At 39.7% G+C, this 18,551-nt stretch overlaps 1 protein-coding gene across 2 annotated transcripts in view; it reads left to right on the forward strand.

Annotated features, from left to right (window-relative positions):
• The first annotated feature begins 266 nt into the window (after nt 1-266).
• The window catches only part of FBXO3 (F-box protein 3), a 34,571-nt gene continuing 16,286 nt past the window's right edge, over nt 267-18,551 (forward strand). For both annotated transcript variants that reach the window (XM_045371665.3, XM_005578238.5), the window contains exons 1-4: nt 267-399; nt 4,315-4,404; nt 6,116-6,279; nt 16,836-16,950. In XM_045371665.3, the coding sequence (XP_045227600.1) occupies nt 296-399; nt 4,315-4,404; nt 6,116-6,279; nt 16,836-16,950 (473 nt within the window). In that variant the 5' untranslated portion in view covers nt 267-295. The remainder of the gene's footprint in view (nt 400-4,314; nt 4,405-6,115; nt 6,280-16,835; nt 16,951-18,551) is intronic.

Consider the following 18,551-nt stretch of genomic DNA (forward strand, 5'->3'; position numbering starts at 1 on the left):
AAAAGGGTCCCGGGATGGGCAAGTTTACGAACCGGGATGCGAGAACAGAGTTGGAGAGATTTGATGAGGAGCGTGAATGAAGCCGGCTGAACTCGCACTGCGCGGCTGGCTCCCGGCTCGCGGGCGGGCCCTCCAGGGAGCCGCCCCTCAGCCCGCCCTGAGGGCGGGGCTGGCCCGGCGGTTACATAACAAACCTGTGCGAGCTGCTGGGGGCGGTTCGGGCGGTTCAGGCGGTGGTGGGGGCGGGGCAGGGGCGGGCCCAGGGCGGGGCTAGACCTGCACCGGGCCAGGCAAGATGGCGGCCATGGAGACGGACACGGCGCAGCTGACCCTAGAGTCGCTGCCCACCGATCCCCTGCTCCTCATCTTATCCTTTTTGGACTATCGGGACCTAATCAAGTAATGGGACGACACGCATGGCAGGGGTGGGGGATGGGGAGAGGAGGCGGTGAGGCAGGGGGGAAGGAGGTCGGGGCCGCTGACAGGACCCGGGCTCCCGCGACACCAGAAGGTGACGCCAGGGCCGCCCTCATCCTGCAGAGCCACCGGGGACCGGGACGAGACAGGGGCGGAAAGGGCCTCGCCCTGAGTCTTCCTCCCGTCCTGGGTCCAGGTTTGAGAAGCGACGAGAGCTCTCTCTCCCAGGCCTCGGCGAGGCCCACTTGCAAGAGAAGGAGGTAGTGGCTCTCGTGCCGCCCCGCCGCGCTCCGTGGACCCCCGCTGGCCCCGCAGGTGCCTGCCCGGTCGGGGTCAGTCCCGGCTGCTGTGTAAAAGCCCCTGTCCCTGCCAGGCGCTCTTCTCTGCTGGGTCCGGGGCCTGCGGAGTCTGGCGCCGGCGTGGGCAGGTGGGGCGAGCGAGAGGAGGAGATAGGCAACCCCCTATACTCCCCTGGCGCGACTTCCCCAGCGCCAGAATCGCTGTCAGGGCTCACTTTCGGACTTCAGTGCATGAGAATTGTTTTGCTATCAGCATTGCTCCTTACGGTTCGATGTTGGATTTTGTGTTTTGGTACTGACTTCCGGTGATGCCATGCCGGTGACTATCTTCTCTCCTGGACACCTTGGGTTTCCCACATTACTAGCATCTGTTCCAGAAATAAACACCGGTTGCTGATAAGGTGGTTCAATTCCCAGTTTCTTCAGAACTTGGGACTGTCTGGGGTGGTGGAAGAAATGGCGCTGCCAGCCCGCCCCCCAGCTGTCAGGATTGTTTACACCCTTGACAGGGGGTGGCATGGCTGTGAGTTTCCTGTGCTACTGTATGTATTTGCAGAGGATGCAAAGTCGCCCTCTTAGGATAGGTAGGCGCGATTTGTTTTGTGTTTTGTATTAACCATTAGATTCTAGCCATTTGATGATTGTGCCCTGTGTTATTAGAGGTTCATTTATAAATACAGATTTGTTGGAGTTACAGATAGTTGTTGGCCTAGCTAAGTGGTGATAGATACCTCAAGTTTTTGGTCACTACCTGTACTGGTCGCTACCTGTACCTGCTAGCACTTTTATTTTTCTAGAAAATACTTACAATTTAACTAACAACCTCCAACTTTTGATTGCTGCCAGAGTAATCTTTCTAAGACACATCTGGTTGTCATTCTCCTTAAAACCTGTGACACCCTTATGTTTATAGACTGTAACCTAAACTTCTGGGGCATTGAAGGCTCTTATCATCTGGCTTGTATATCTGAGGTCCTCCAGGACTTATTTCTCCTCCACTATCACATTTGCACCATCCCTTCTAGCCAAATCAGGCCTCTGCCAGCACACAACACACTTGCACTTTCTTTTTTCTTTTTTTTGCCTGTGGCTCAAGCTCTCGACCTTGCCTGGAATGCCTTGCCTACTTCTTCTCAACCTGGCAAGGTGGAGAAGATGCCCTCTCTACCTTCTTCCTGCAGAATTGATTTGCCATGTCAGGTAGATGGCGTGCTTCTTGATTGTAAGGACTGTCTTGCTTATCTTTGTATTCAAAGATTTTTTTTTTTTCGAGGGCCTGCTATGTGCCAGTCTGTTAAGTGTTGAGGGTACAGTAGTGAACAACGCAGATAAGGCAGCTCTTATGGAGCTTACAGTCCAGTGGGCAAGCCATAATTGCAAGAGGTGCTTAGTGCAGTGAAGGAAATAGATTGCTCTGTTAAGAAATAGGAAGGGAGAGGTGATCAAATCGGAAGGAGCTGCCATATATGAAGCAGGGCGTATGCAGTTCTGGCAGGGGGAAAAGTATGTTCAGAGGTTGACGGGACTGCTGAATGGTACTGTTCAACAGCATGGCCTGGTGGAAGATACAGAAGGCTGGCGTTGCTGGAGGTAGGGAATGACTCACAGACAGTGATCAGATGAGGGTGGTGAGATCATGCAGGACCTTGGGAACCACGGTGAGGAGGTAAAATTTTACTTTAAATGCCTTAGGTAGTAATCACAATTTTAAACAGAAGTGACACGATCCCTCTGTAAATGTCTGTGGAAATAAATTGAGTTGAATACCATTTGAATTTTATCTACAGAAAAGTGTCCAGTGTATTGGAGCTTTTTTCCTGCACCACACAGCTCAGTTTTGTCAAGGGTCTAGTCTAGTGATAAGCTCTGAAGTTTTTGATATGTATTTGCTGAACTGGACTGGGTTGGATTGGATTAGTACACTGGAATCATGTAGCATCAGTTGCATAGTTTGAATTGAGATAATCTGATACCCTGTCCATTGCAGAGTGATTTATTCTGAAATGGAGTGAATAAGTGCCACACTGTGCATCAGAATGACCTGTGCATGAGAATGGCCTGTGGCACTTTTTAAACTTATAGATGCCTGAGGTACAGATCTCAGTCTAAACCAACTGGATCAGAATCTCTAGAACAGTAGTTTTCAATCTTGATGTGCATTGAATTCATCTTTCACGCATATTCCAGATTCTTTTATGTTGTTTAGCTCCTAGGGCAGTGGAGGGAGAGGAATCAAGAAGAGGGTATGGAAACTGAATGCACAAAACTGAAGGGATTCCTATGTTTACAAAAGTTAATTTGGGCATCTCCTGAACTTGGCAGAAAAGGATGAAGATGATGTTTCTGTAAAATCTGAAAATCAAACAAAGGCAATTTTGTTTACTATAGATTGGTGTTTAACACACCTTAGTTATGGTCTTGACAAACCTGATGTGATTTAAGATTCTGTTGATTAGCTACTGCCCAAGTGAGATCTTTGAATACCTACTTTCTGTTAATATAACTGAGTACTAATCTTAGATTCATTCTTTTTACAAATTAATTATGTAGGGTGGAATTTACAGGATTGCAACACTGTTGTGTTAGAAATCTTTATATGGTAAGAAAGTTATTTGCTTCTAACATTCCATGTTTTGTGGCAGCTGATAACTTGTAGAGCCATGATTATTGAATCAGATCTGTTATGATTCAGGCACCCTCTATAGGTGGACTTTCCAGTAGTTGCTTTAATGAAAAAGTGGTTTTGGTGGCAATACTTTTTTCCTTTAAGTAAAAAATTTTAAAAAACAAAAATAAAAGATCTGTGTATTTAGTAGCATATATCTTACAGATCTTGGGAAAAAACCCCAAGTCCCTTTATGACTAAATAACTTTCTTCCTATATGTAGAAGTGAGTATTGTCCTGACAATAAGCATAGGACAACTCCTTGATTAGAGATTAACTCCAGTGGTATATATGGTTTGTAGATATTTTTGTGAAAAATTACGATTGTAGATGTTTCAGGGTTTATTTGTGAACTAGTTTCACTACTAACAAGGCAATTATACTGCTTAACATGTTAAACATGTTTTAGATTGTAGATGTTTCAGGGTTTATTTGTGAACTAGTTTCACTACTAACAAGGCAATTATACTACTTAACATGTTAAACATGTTTTAGAAAATGGTTTTGGCCGGGCGCGGTGGCTCAAGCCTGTAATCCCAGCACTTTGGGAGGCCGAGGCGGGCGGATCACAAGGTCAGGAGATCGAGACCACAGTGAAACCCCGTCTCTACTAAAAATACAAAAAATTAGCCGGGCGCGGTGGCGGGCGCCTGTAGTCCCAGCTACTAAGGAGGCTGAGGCAGGAGAATGGCGGGAACCCGGGAGGCGGAGCTTGCAGTGAGCCGAGATCGCGCCACTGCACTCTAGCCTGGGCAACAGCGTGAGACTCCGTCTCAAAAAAAAAAAAATGGTTTTGTAATTGTAAGGGTAATCAGTGAAAAATAAGAGAAACAAAAGGCATAAAACAAAACTTAACAATGAATATTTTAATCTTTATTTTAAAATTGTTTTCTTACTTTTTTTAATACTATCGGTGAATCTGGTTACTGCCAGCTGTTGCTATGTCAGTCGAAGACTTAGCCAACTATCAAGTCATGATCCGCTCTGGAGAAGACATTGCAAAAAATACTGGCTGATATCTGAGTGAGTATTCGGGGAATATGTACTTCTGAAAACTGGTCCTTGGTTTCTTCCATAACACTAGTCTGTCCTGATTCTCCTCTCTAACCCTTGTCTCTTTATCTCCTTTGGTGGTTCTTCTCGTGCCTGCTAGTAAATGTTGGTATTCGCCAAGGTTCTGTCCTTAGCCCACTTCTGCTCTCCCTCTCTGAACTCTACTGCATGCATTGTTGCCATTTATAGTGACTATCTGCATGCTCCTAACTCCCAAACCTGAATCTCCCTCCCTGACTTCCCTACTGAGCTCTGGAATTGTTTGCAGAACTGTCTGCTGGACCTTTCTATTGGCTGTCCCACATTTATTAACTGGATTCAGTAAATGTTAACAAATTTGACAGAATCAAAGTGCAGATGACAGAAAGTGGGAGTTGAGAAAGGTGGAAGAAATGAGTAGGAATGCTAATATCTTTTCTTAGATTGAGTGGAGTCAGGTAGTGACTAAAGTTGGTGAAGTAAGAAGCAGAGGTTTAAGCATATTATTTAAAGCTGCAAGCTTTAGACAGAACTGAAAATTAATAACAGAGCTATCAAACACTGGGAGGAAAAAGAACAGGTAAGGGGAAGTTTAAGTATTGCTAGATCTTCCCGTGTTTCCCTTTGGGGTATCAGTAGATACATGTGAAGTTGATAAATCAACAACTAGAGGCATAAACATTTAGAACTATAGACGTAACTTCTAGAAACACCTAAGATTTCCTTTGAGGAGTTGGACTTAAAACAGGAGAATAGTTTTTCATCGTAAGTTCTTTGGTACCTTTTAGTTTTAATAATCTATGTGTATATTATTTAGATTAATAAAAAGATGCTCCCTTTCCCTCTCCTACCCCTGCAAAAAAAACCCACCCTGAATTGTTCTTTTCCCCCTTCCTAAACCTATCCTTCAGCATTGCCAGTCTTCATAGCAGCATCATCCACTCAGGCATCCAAATCAGAATTAGGAGTCATCCTAGTTGTGTGTGTCTCTCTCTCCCCACTTCTCTCCCTCCTTCTACATTCATCACAAAGGCTTACTGAGCCTTTCTTACCAAGCTCGTTAGTATGTTACTTTAAGGCCCCCTGTGGCTGCCTTACCCTCTATCACTTCTGATTCTTAATTTTATACTTCATTCTTTCTCACTAATTAGACTCTACCTTTTTTGAAGGCAAAAAATGTGCCTTATTTTTTATATCCTCAGTGGCTAAGTGGACACTTAATAAATGCTTGGGGAATTTTACCCAATAGGAATGTTGAATCATATAATTAATTTCATGTTCTATGATTCTCAACTAATTCAGTGTAGATATGTGTTAGATTAATATTATTATATCACAAGATTCTAAGTATTCTCTAAAACAGAATACATGATGCCTTTAAAATTTTATAATTGGTATATTTTTAAGAGTAAGTTGAAATTTATACGTTACTACTATTCATATTTTATTAAAGATTAGAACACTGAAAAAAATAACTAGAAAGAAAATGAGAAAATGAGTGCCTAACAATCCACCATGCCAGCAGTAACTTTTGTTAAAATTTTTAATGTATATATCACTTTTTGCTATCTGATCTTCATTTGTGGCTAAAATATAATGAAAAGGAAGAGAAAAGTACACGTTCCTTTATGTTGTAGGTATCTAAAATAAATGCTAATATTATTTTAAAAGATTTTAAGTCTCATGTTTTTCATCTATTTAGGGAAGAGAAAACACAGAAGAATCAGTGTTGGAAATCTCTCTTCATAGATACTTACTCTGATGTAGGAAGATACATTGACCATTATGCTGCTATTAAAAAGGCCTGGGATGATCTCAAGAAATATTTGGAGCCCAGGTGTCCTCGGATGGTTTTATCTCTGAAAGGTACTGGGAATGCAGGGTCCCCTTCCCCGTTTTCATTACTATTAGTATAAATAGCTTTGAATCTCTGTCATCTACGCAACTGTGTTAATCCAACCTTGTCTGTGATTTACTGTTCATATTTGGCCATGGAAGTGGGACCTTCACTCTAGTGCTTACGCTGTTTTTTCTCAGCCTTGGGACCCACATGGTTATTTATCAGAAGGGAAAGCTGAACTTTTATCCTTATATTTGTTTTCTATTAAGAAAATAGTCATGCTAAGATTGTGTGAGAGTAATTACGGTGATTTCTTTTAAAAGATTTTTTTTTTGATTGTGAAATTTTGCCTACTGTATCAGCACTCTTTCCTATTTTCAGTACAAGTAAATGTTTGTTTGATAGTCTAATATTCAGAAAGACCCTTGGTCTTTACCTGTGTAAGAGCAGCCTAGTAGAGTAAGGAAAACTTTTATCCTTATTTTGACATTTACAAAATAGTAGAACTAAGATCTAAACTGAGGTCTGTTCGACTCCAGAATATGCTCTTTCTATTATACCATTATTGTCCAATTTTGGCAAGAAATATTAAGCTATTTCCATTAATTTGATTTAATTAACAATCATTGAAATAGACAGATTGTAGATAGATTGCCACTTACCTGCTTTACCCTCCCAGTTTTTTTCAGATTTCTATACTGAAAGGCATTGTATACATGTTCGGTTTTGCTGAGCTAATGTTGGAATCAGTTCTTCTCAAATATTTTCTTCCCTTTAGAACTAAAGACTCTTTTGAAACACTATTCCTTTTGCATTTTGTGTTTCCTCTCTGATTTCCCATGCAAATATTACTTTCATGCAAATCACAGTTGCATGACCAGGTGCTTGAAACTCAATTGCTAGAAGGTAGAAGAAAGAATGATTTGGCAGAAAGAGTCGAGCTTTGAAGAAAAGTACCCTTGATTAAGAAAAGTACCTTTTCTTAGAAAAAAGAATAATACTATTTACTTGGTATGTAGGGTTGAATATTTCAAGAGGAAAGTAAATCTGAAAATAGGTATTTGGTGATGATAAGGCAAGGGCTTACAGTAGCTATTATTAATTAAACACAAAGCTAGGCACTGGCTAAGTATTTCTTGAGTATTACTCCATTTAATTGCAAAAGTCCTATGGGATAAATAATTACTATTCTCATTTTATAGGTGGATTACCTAAGGCATAAAAAACTAAGTAAGTTGTGGCTGGGCACGGTGGCTCACGCCTGTAATCCCAGCACTTTGGGAGGCCGAGGCGGGCAGTCAGGAGATGGAGACCATCCTGGCTAACACAGTGAAACCTCGTCTCTACTAAAAATACAAAAAAATTAGCCAGGCGTGGTGGTGGGCACCTATAGTCCCAGCTACTCGGGAGGCTGAGGCAGGAGAATGGCGTGAACCCTGGAGGCAAAGCTTGCAGTGAGCTGAAATCGTGCCACTGCACTCCAGCCTGGGTGACAGAGCGAGACTCTGTCTCCAAAACAAAAACAAAAACAAAACAAACAAACAAAAAAACTAGGTTGTTTAACCATCACAAAGGAAAAGGCAAAAACCAGGATTTGGATACAGAGCTGACTCCAGAGCTATGGTCTTAACATTGACTGAAGAGAGACAGGACCTATCCCATTATGTTTGGAATGTGGATTGGACTAGAAGAGCTAGTTTAAATATTAGGAGATTTGGAACATGATACGGTATATGGTTCTGCTCTTAGGCTCAGAGCTATCAAGAAGATAAAACTAAGGATATGTAACTGCTGCTGCTGCTGCTTATTTTTCTTTTCTTTTTCTTTCTGTTTTTTTTTTTTTTTTTTTTTGGTGCATGAATTTTGGTATTTCCAGGCTCCCTGTACTACCTGGCAGTTGGAGGTGAGGTTGTCAGATAATTCCTTGATAGCTCCTGTTTTCCTCCACAGTGCCAGTTCTCTGGGGCTTTGCCATGAGTTGGAATAGGATAAAGGCTCTTTGATATCTGCAGTGCTGGGGGTTCTTGGAACCCTAGGCTTATGAATTTTAGAACCAAGTCAGGAAACTTGCTGCTCACCTCAGCTGCCACAGTCTTGATTCCATTGCAGGGTTATAGAGGTTGCAGATAAAAAGGAAAATCAGAAAGCAAATAGGCATTGGGCTTGGGGAAATTTTTTTGGAGCATCTTGAAATTAAGACATATTGTTATCACATATTTTCATATCTCATATTTACCTTAAGTTTTGGCTTAAAATTTTAGAGTTGGAAGGCACCTTAGAGACTGTTTAGACCAGGGGTTGGCAAACTTTTTCTTTAAAGGACCAGACGGTAAAATTTAGGCTTTGTGGGACACATGGTCTCTGTCACAACTCTTCAGCTCAGCTGTTGGGGGAAAGCAGCCAAAGATGATTCATAAACAAATGGGCGTTGCTGTATTCCAATAAAACTTTATTCCTACAAGGAGGCAGCAGGCCAGGATTTGGAGTGTGGGCTATTAATGTGCCCGTCCTGGTTTATGCTGGTAAGTTGAAGAAACATACCCAGAGAGTTTAAGTGACTCATGCAAGGTATCAAACTAGTGATCAAGATACAACTTTAATCTAGGCTTCTTGGCTCCTAGTAACTTTTTCACTATTTCCTTCTATGAGTAGGTTAAGGGGAAAAGAAAGTAAATAAATATTTGCTGAGTGCGAATAAAGCACTTTATTAAACGTGAAGTCTTATTTAATCCTCACTATAATTCTCTAAGGTAGGTGGTATTATCCCCCTTTGAGAATGAAGAAACAGGATTAAAGAGGTGAAATAGCTTGCCAGAAATCATGCAGTCAGTATGTATCAGTCCATTTTTGCATTACTATAAAGAAATGTCTGAATCTGGGTAATTTATAAGACGAGGTTTAATTGGTTTACGATTCTGCAGGCTGTACAGGAAGCATGGCAGCATCTGCTTCTGGGGAGGCCTCAGGGAGCTTTTACTCACCAGGAAAGCAAAGCATGAGCAGGCGTGTCACATGGCAAAAGCAAGATCAATAGGGAGAGAAGGAAGTACGGCACACTTTTAAACAGCCAGATCTCATGAGAAGTCGCTCACTGTCTTGAGGACAGCACCAAGGGAAGGATGCTAAACCACTGATGAGAAAAAACCCACCCCCATGATCCAATCACCTCCCACCAGGCCCCCCTCCAATATTGGGGATTACAGTTCAACATGAGATTTGGGAGGGGACAAATATACAAACTATGTCAAAGTAGTAGAGTAAAGATTAACTGTGGTCTTTCTGCCTCCCAAATTCTATTCTAGTTGGATACCTCTTTCAACCTTGATTTTACTGTATTGTAAACATATATTTCCTTTTAGTTTTCTTTTTGCCATGTTTATTTTTGTCTCTTTCTCTTCTTCAAGAAATTCTTAGTTTCTTAATGTTACATGTTAAGTGTCTAATGTGTGGCATATACCGTACAAATATTAGTTTCTTTCCTCATCCCATAGTTCAGGTTGCCATTCAGCTTCGTTTCTTTTATACTAAAATTTCTCTTTTTTTAATGAACTTTTTATTTTGGAGTAATTTGAGATTTACAGAAAAGTTGCAAAGAGAGTTCAGAGAGTTCTATACACCCCTCACCCTTTACCCTTATGTATCCCACTCTGGGACATTTATGAAACTAAAACATCTTCATTGGCACATTACTATTAACTAAACTCCAGACTTCACTTGAATTTCACCAGATTTTCCATTATTATCCTTTTTCTGTTCCAGGATCCAGTCCAGAATACCACATTGCATTTAGTTGTCATGTCTCCTTAGTGTACTCTGATCCGTGGCAGTTTCTTTGTCTTTTATGACCTTGACAGTTTTTTTTTGTTTGTTTGTTTTTTGAGACAGTCGCCCAGGATGGAGTACAGTGGCATGATCTTGGCTCACTGCATCCTCTGCCTCCCAGGTTCAAGCAATTCTCCTGCCTCCACCTCTCAAGTAGCTGGGACTATAGGCACAAACCACCACACCTGGCTAATTTTTGTATTTTTAGTAGAGACAGGGTTTCACCATGTTGGCCAGGCTGGTCTTGAACTCTTGACCACAAGTGATCTGCCCCTGTGGGCCTCCCAGAGTGCTGAGATTACAGACGTGAACCAGCCACCACACCCAGCCCCTTGACATTTTTGAGAGAGTACTTATCAGGTATTTTGTATTAGGTTAGTGCAAAAGCAATTGCAGTTGCTCAAATCAGCTTCATCTTGATATTTTACTGACGATTAGACTGGAGCTGGAGTTATTTTCTTTTTTAGATAACTGCAGATGTGAAGTGCCCCTCTCATCACTTTATGTCCAGGGGTACATGCTGTCACTAATGGTTTTAACTAGCATACAGAAATAGGAACAAATTGTAAGTGCACAACTCATTGAATTATCACGAGGTAAACCTGTCCTTTCTTTTTTTTTTTTTTTTTTTTTGAGGCGGAGTCTTCACTCTGTCGCCCAGGCTGGAGTGCAGTGGCACCATCTCGGCTCACTGCAAGCTCCGCCTCCCGGGTTCGCGCCATTCTCCTGCCTCAGCCTCCGGAGTAGCTGGGACTACAGGCGCCCGCCACTGCGCCCGGCTAATTTTTTGTATTTTAGTAGAGACGGGGTTTCACCGTGTTAGCCAGGATGGTCTCGATCTACTGACCTCGTGATCCGCCCGCCTCGGCCTCCCAAAGTGCAGGGATTACAGGCGTGAGCCACCGCGCCCGGCCAACCTGTCCTTTCTAACACCCTCCAGATCAAGAAGTAGAATATTATCTGTACCTAGAAGCCCTCCTCATATTTCTTCCCTCTTTCACAGAGGCAACCATTATTCTGATTGTTTATGCTGTTGAGTAGTTTTCTTTTTTGAACTTTATGTAAGTTATATGAATAAGTATTTTGTATGGATTATTTCACTTTGTGAGATTCAGTCTTTTTGAGTGTAACAGAGTTTGTTAATTTTGACTGCGGTATAGTACTCCATTATCTGAGTAGACTATTCCTTCTACTGTTAATGGATATTTGGGTTATTTTTATTTCTGGCTATTACAAATAATGCTGTAAATTTTTATATACATTGTTGATGTCTATATGAGTATATTTCTACTGGGTAAATACCTGGCATTGGGTTTGCTGGGTTATAGAGTTGCTTATATTAAACTTCAAAAGATGGTGTTTAGTTTTGAAAGTAGTTCTACCAGTTTACATTCTTACCAGCACTTTAATGTTATCATTCGTTTTATTTTAACCTTTTTGGCAGGTGTGTAGTGGTGGTTTTCATTCACATTTCCCTAAGATGTAGAATAATGACAGTTGTATTTCTATCTTTCCAAGCCTCATATATCATGTATTTCTTTTTCTTGCCTTATTGCACTGGCGAGGGCCTTCAGTACACTGTTGGAGAAGAGTAATGATGGGATAGCGGGCATCCTTATCTTTCTGATTGCAGAGGGAAAGCTTTCAGCATTTCACCTTTAAATAAGATGTTTGCTGTAGGGTTTTTTTGTAGATATTCTTTATCAGATTGAAGATAGTCCCTCTGATCCTAGTTTGGGAAGAGGGTTTTTTTGTTTTTTAAATGGATAATTGAATTTCTATCAAATGCCTTGTCTGCCTTATGATTCTCATGATTTTTCTCCTTATTTTGTTAATGCAGTGAAATGCATTAATCGCTTTTCTGAATGCTAAACCACTCTGTATTCCTGGAATAATCCTACTTTGATTGTAATATATTCTTTTTTATATGTACTGGATATGATCTGCTAGTATTTTATTGGGATTTTTACATCTGTGTTCATGAGAGTTTGGCCTGTAATTTTCCTTTCTTGCAATGTTCTTGTCAGGTGTTGGTATCAAGATGATGCTGGCCTTATAAAACGAGTCGGGAAGTGTTGCCTCTTTTTCTGTTCCCTGGAAGAGTTTATGTAAGCTTGGTCTTATTTTTTGCTTAAATGATTAGTAGAATGCACCAGTGAAGCCATTCAATTCTGGAGTTTTCATTGTAGGAAAGTTTTAAATTATGGATTCAATTCCTTTATTAGATATAGGAGCATTTTGATTTTCTGTTTATTCTTATGTAAATTTTGATAAGTTGTTTTCTAGGAAATTGTCCACTTCATCTATTTTCAAATCTGTTGACATAGAGTTTTTCATAATATCCTCTTATCTTTTTAATGCTTGTTGGATCTGTGGTGCTATCACTTTTTCCATTTCTAATATTAATTATTTATACTTTTGCTGTTTTTCTTCATCAGTCTTGCTAGATGGGGTGAATTAATTTTATTAATCTTTTCAAAGAGCTGGCTTTTGCCTTTGTCAGTCCTTTACTGTATGTTTGTTTTTTATTTCATTAATTTCTTTGATGTCTTCTCTTTGAATTTACTGTGATTTTTTTTCTTTCTTGACTTGGGATCATTGCTTAGATCATAGATTTTCAGGCTTTCTTATTTTTTCAAATGAATTTAGAGCTCTAAATTTCCCACTGAGCACATTAGTTTGTCCCATAAGTTTTAATACATTGTATTTTCATTACCATGCAGTTCAAAGTATTTTCTGATTTCTTTGATTTCTTCTTTAACCCATGAATGATATAGAAGTGTATTACTTAATTTCTAAATATTTTGGACTTTTAAAGTAATCTTTTAAATATAATTTATAATTTAATTCCACTGTGATCACAGGATACACTTTATGTGAGTTCAGTCATTTAAAATTTGTTACAACTTATTCTGTGGTCTAGTATATGATCTATTTTGGTAAGTGTTTTGTGTATACTTAAAAATAATGTATTTTCTGCGATTATGGAGTTCAATACTGTATATATAATTAGGTAACATTTGTTAATCTTGTTCAAATCTTCTACACTCTTACTGAATTGTTTATTTTGTCTACCTGTTCTGTTAGTTAATGAGAGAAGTATGATAAAATCTGTTGCTGTGGTAGGCAGAATTCTGAGATAGTCCCCAAATTCCCACCCACTGGTGTACATGCCTGGTACAATAATCTCTCCTTGAGTGTAGGTGGTACTATGAAAATAACTGATTTTCTTCCATTAGGTCATATTATTTGAAAAAGGTGAAGGGATTTTGCATATGTAATTAAGTTCCCAAATTAGTTGAATTTGAGTTAATTATTAATCAAAAAGCAAATTATCCTGACTGGGCCCCACTTAATCAGATGAGCCCTTAAAAGGGACTGGGCCCTTCCAGAAGTCAGATTCAATGTGCCTCTCCTATTGACTTTGAATAAGCAAACTGGCATATTATGGAGAGGGCCACATGGTAGAGAATGGTGGGTGACCTCCAGGAGCTGAGGGCGTCAGTCCTGAGGAATTGAATTCTGCCAACAACCAGTGAGCTTGGAAGAGGATCCTAAGCATACGATGCGTAAGATGAGATAGCAGCCCCAGTTGATGCCATAATTTCAGCCTTGTGGGGCCTGAGCAGAGGATCCAGTTGAGTCATATCTAGACTCCTGACCTACAGAAACTGTGAAATAATAAGTGCTTTAAGCTGCTAATATTACAGCAGGAGAAAACTACAGCCACTGTGATTGTAGATATATCTTTTCCCCATTTTAGTTGTCATTTAAAAATATATTTTAAAGCTCTTATTAGGTACATAAAATTAGAATTGAAACATCTGTGTAGTGAATTTAACCTTTTTGTTACTACAAAAGTCCTCCATTAGCTCTTATAAAGTTGTTTGCCTTAAAGTCTCATTTCATGTGATTTTAGTAGAGCTACTCTAGCTTTGTTTTCTGTATTTACTTTAAGATGTGTCTCTTGTATATAATTTTTTGTTTTTTATCTGGTCTGTCAGTTTGTCTTTTCATTAGATTATTTAATCTATTCATATTTAATAGATTTACTAATGTGTTTGAGTTGAGATATACCATGTTTCTGTTTGTTTTTCTATTTGTCCCACCTGTTCACTGTTCCTTTTTTGCAATCTTCTTAATTATGTTTCATTCCATTCCCTTCTCCTTTCTTTTTTTAGTGATTATATTAGAGATTAAAACGTTGCATCTTTGACTTATTAAAGTCTAATGTAAATTAGTATTTTTTCCACTTCCTGGACAATGAAAGAACTTTATAATGCATTAACTCCAATCACCTCCCTCCTGCCTTTTGATTTATAGTTTTTGTGATTTTGATTTTTAACATATTTAGTTTCCCTGAAAACATTCTTATTTTACATATTCAATATTCTTTTAGACTAACCTTCATATTTACCTTTTCTGGTTGGCCTTTATCCCTTCCTATGTCTTCATGCTTCCATCTGGGATCACTTTCCTTCCACCTGAAGAATTCCTTTTGGTATTTCTTTTAACTGGCCGCTGCTGCTGAATTTTTCTTTTGTTTATCTAAACATGTATTTATTTCATCTTCATTGTTGAAGATATATTCACTGGTTATAGGGTTTTGGTCAGCAGTGATTTTTCTTCATCACTTTAAAGGTATCATTCTCCTGACTTCTATTGTTTATTTTCTTTTTAAAGAGAGAGTCTTGCTTTGTTGCCCAGGCTGGAGTGCAGTGGCACAATCATAGCCCATTGCAGCCTCCAACTCCTGGGCTCAAGCAGTCCTCCCAGCTCAGTCTCCCGAGTAGCTGGGACTACAGGTGCGACACCATTCCTGGCTAATTTTTAAGTTTTTTTTCTTTCTTTCTTTCTTTTTTTTTTTTTTTTTTTAAATAGATGGGGGTCTTTCTATGTTGCCCAGGCTGGTCTCGAACTCCTGGCCTCAAGCCACCCTCCCACCTCAGCCTCCGAAAGTGCTGGGATTACATGCATGAGCCACTGAGTCCAGCTAACTTCTATTGTTTCTGTAGAGAATTTAGCTGTCAGTCTTACTGTTTTTCTTTTGAAGGTAATTGTACACTCACCTTATCCCCCACACTGCTTTTAAAATTTCTCTTTATCTTCGATTTTAGCAGTTTTCCAAGATATATCTAGATAACCATTTTGTTTATAATTTTTCTCCATAGGGTTTATGGTGCTTCTGAATCATGGTTTGACATTTTCATCAATTTTGGAAAATTCTCTGCTGTTATCTCCAAATACCGCTTCTGCTTCATTCTGCTTTTCCTCTACCTCTGGGATTCCAGTGCTTGTATCATAGACCTTTCTGCCATGTCCTCCCATGTGTGTCTTAGGCTTTTTTTGTGTTTTTCCATCCCTTTTTGTCATCTGACCTGGCTTCCAGTTTATAATTCCCTCTTCAGCTTTGAAACTATGATTTGTTGTTAAACCCTTTCAGTGTATTCTTATTTTAGTTTTTGCGTTTTTCAGCTCTAAGATTTCCATTTGATTCATTTTTATAGTTTCTAGTTCTCTGCTGAAATACTCGACCTTGTCATTTAATTCATTGAATGTATCAATCGTGGTTATTTTTAAGTCCATGTTTACTAACTCCAGTAACGATGTATTATGGATTTGGTTCTATTTTCTATTTTTTCTCTTTCTTTAGTCAGATCTTGTCTTTGTATAGGCCTAGTTGTTTTTAATTTATTGCTAGACATAATTTGAAATTTGGGGTAACGTTATTTTCTTCTAGAGATTACTTTTGCTTTTGGCTAGCAGCTAGTCAATGGGCAGATCACTGTAATGCAATCAGGGATTGTTATATGATTGAAAGCTGGGCTTTAGTCTTTATGAGGACTAGTCTTATTTTCAGTTCATCCTTTTTCCTAGGATGTCAGTCAGGATCCTAGCCCAAAAACCTTGGGTTTTACCAGGTCCCTCTCTCCTTTGTGGACCCTGAACTCTGTTGTTTTGCCCTCTAGCCTCGTGGTACTGCCTAAAGCTTTGCACAGCTTCTTGGCCACTCAACCTCATATTTGCTTTCAGAATTGACAGCAATTTTTATCTTATCTAAAGACAAGGTGGCTTCCAATGCCTGGCTCACCTCTCAGTCTCCCTCTTCTCCTGGACCCCTCTCCCCTGCCGTTGTGATTCTTCAAAAGTCTTCAAGCCAATTTTTTGTTGTCAATATTCAGCAAGAGGTTTAGTCCAACAACCTAGTGGGCTGCTGCTGAATGTCGATCTCTTCTCTTGGTATTTGTCATTATTTCCCACTTCTCAAAAGTTCGAATATGTGGCAAATTTACAAACATGCAAAATAGAGTTCAAGTTAATGGCCTTCCCACACATGAACCCATACCTTATATCCTATATTTCCCATTGAGAGTCAATGTTAAAACTCTTAAGTAACATCAGTTTAGAGAACTTCCAGGGGTTTTGTTATTATTATTTTTTAATAAGGCAGTATGAATGTTTTAGATTTAGGCAATTTAGAGGTTTGTGTTATAATGTGAAAACATTATTGTGGATCTCATTGGTACCCACTTTCCATATTTTACTAAGTGCCAGTGTTTTCCCTGTTGGGAGGAAACTAAGAAATTTGCTTGCTCAGTGCTGCAAATTAGGTTTCAATTCATTTCCCTCTATTTCAGCCGTAGATTTTGGACAGAATTCACTCACTCCAAGATTGTTTCATTAGTTAGCAGATAGATTGCATTTCTTCTTAGATTTAAGCTTGTTTCTTCACAATTCACTCTTTTTTGTGCCTTTATAGAGGGTGCTCGAGAGGAAGACCTTGACGCTGTGGAAGCGCAGATTGGCTGCAAGCTTCCTGACGATTATCGATGTTCATACCGGATCCACAATGGACAGAAGTTAGTGGTTCCTGGGTAAGATATTCAATGTTTTGGTTATTTTTAATGATGCAAGTTATTTTTTAGAATGAAAGTAAATAAATTGTATTTGTAGTTACCCTTAACAAATTAAAGACGCATGGAATTCCCTCTTTCTCCTTTATAGCAATCCATAAGACAAAATCTATAGCTTGAATTAGATTTTACCAAAATAAATATATCTCATAAAAACACAGTTTCTATCAATATACTGGTATAGTTAAAGTGAAGTCTGGTATGGGATGGGAGATGGGACACACAGTAAAGGTATGTGCGATATATTTTAACCAAATTCTTCAGAACTCTTGAAATGTGTATCTTATTACAGGCCAGGCAAATTATTTTGGGAGCTTGATGCAAATTCTACCTACTCTACATGTAAAGAGCAATCATTTGTCCAGAGCTGCATACACTACACTAAAGAAAATTGTTTTGTCATATTAAACACAGTCTATAGTTGAATGGCCTGTTTAAAATTTAATTCTAAAAAATGAAGTATTCATTGTGGAACTTTTTTTTTTTTTTTTTTTTTTTTTGAGACAGGGTCTTGCTCTGTCTCCCAGCCCGGAATATAGTGGCGTGACCTCAGCTCACTGCAGCCTTGACTCCCCTGGCTCAAGCGATCCTGCCACCTCAGCTGTCCCAGTAACTAGAAGTACAGGCGCACCATCACGCCCGGCTACTTTTTTGTATTTTTTGTAGAGATGGGGTCTTGCCATGTTGCCCAGGCTGGTCTTGAATTCCTGGGCTCAAGCAATTCCTGCCTCAGCCTCCTAAAGTGCTGGGATTACAGATGCAACCCACGCCTCCAGCCTTTTTTTTTTTTTTCCAAGAGATGGTGTCTTGCTATATTGCCAGGCTAGTGGTATTTAACTCCTGGGCTCAAGCAATCTTCCTGCCTCTGCCTCCCAAGTAGCTGGGGCTACAGGCATACCACTGTGCCTTGCTCAGCTTTATTTATTTGTTTTTTTAAGATTTGTTTTACAAACTCTTATTATTTTAAATTTTTATTTATTATTATTATTTTTAGAGATGGGGTCTTACTATATTGCCCAGGCTAGTCTTGAACTCCTAGGCTCAAGGGACCCTCCTGCCTCAGGCTTCCAGCCAACCATATCCACCTTACATGGTGGAACTCTTGGGTAAAAGTGGACCATGCAGTAGTCATCAGAATTCACCCACAGTTTTAGAAGGCTGTGCTTTGAATGGGCCTACTCCTTTTGCACTTTTATGAAAGTCAGCTATTTCAGAGACATTGTGCTTGTGAAATGCTAATAAGAATTTAAGGAGAACTTCGCATTGTTCTTATTGGAACCTGGTGTTCCTTTGTATGTGAAGAATCATGTGAGACTCTGTTACAATTTCAGATGAGGGTTGAATGAGTATAGGGAATCCCGGAGGTAATCACATTGAGATTACAAGGTAGCCTTCAGAAGTCAAATATTGGGGGCAGGGCACGGTGGCTCACGCCTGAAACTAGCTCTTTGGGATGCCAAGGCAGGAGGACTCCTGCAGTCAGGAGTTCAAGACCAACCTGGGTAGCATAGCAAGATCCTGCCTGTCTCTATAAAAAATTAAGTTACAAACAATTAGCCAGA

The sequence above is a fragment of the Macaca fascicularis genome, chromosome 14 (assembly GCF_037993035.2).
Source record: "Macaca fascicularis isolate 582-1 chromosome 14, T2T-MFA8v1.1".
Taxonomy (NCBI): Eukaryota; Metazoa; Chordata; class Mammalia; order Primates; family Cercopithecidae; genus Macaca; species Macaca fascicularis.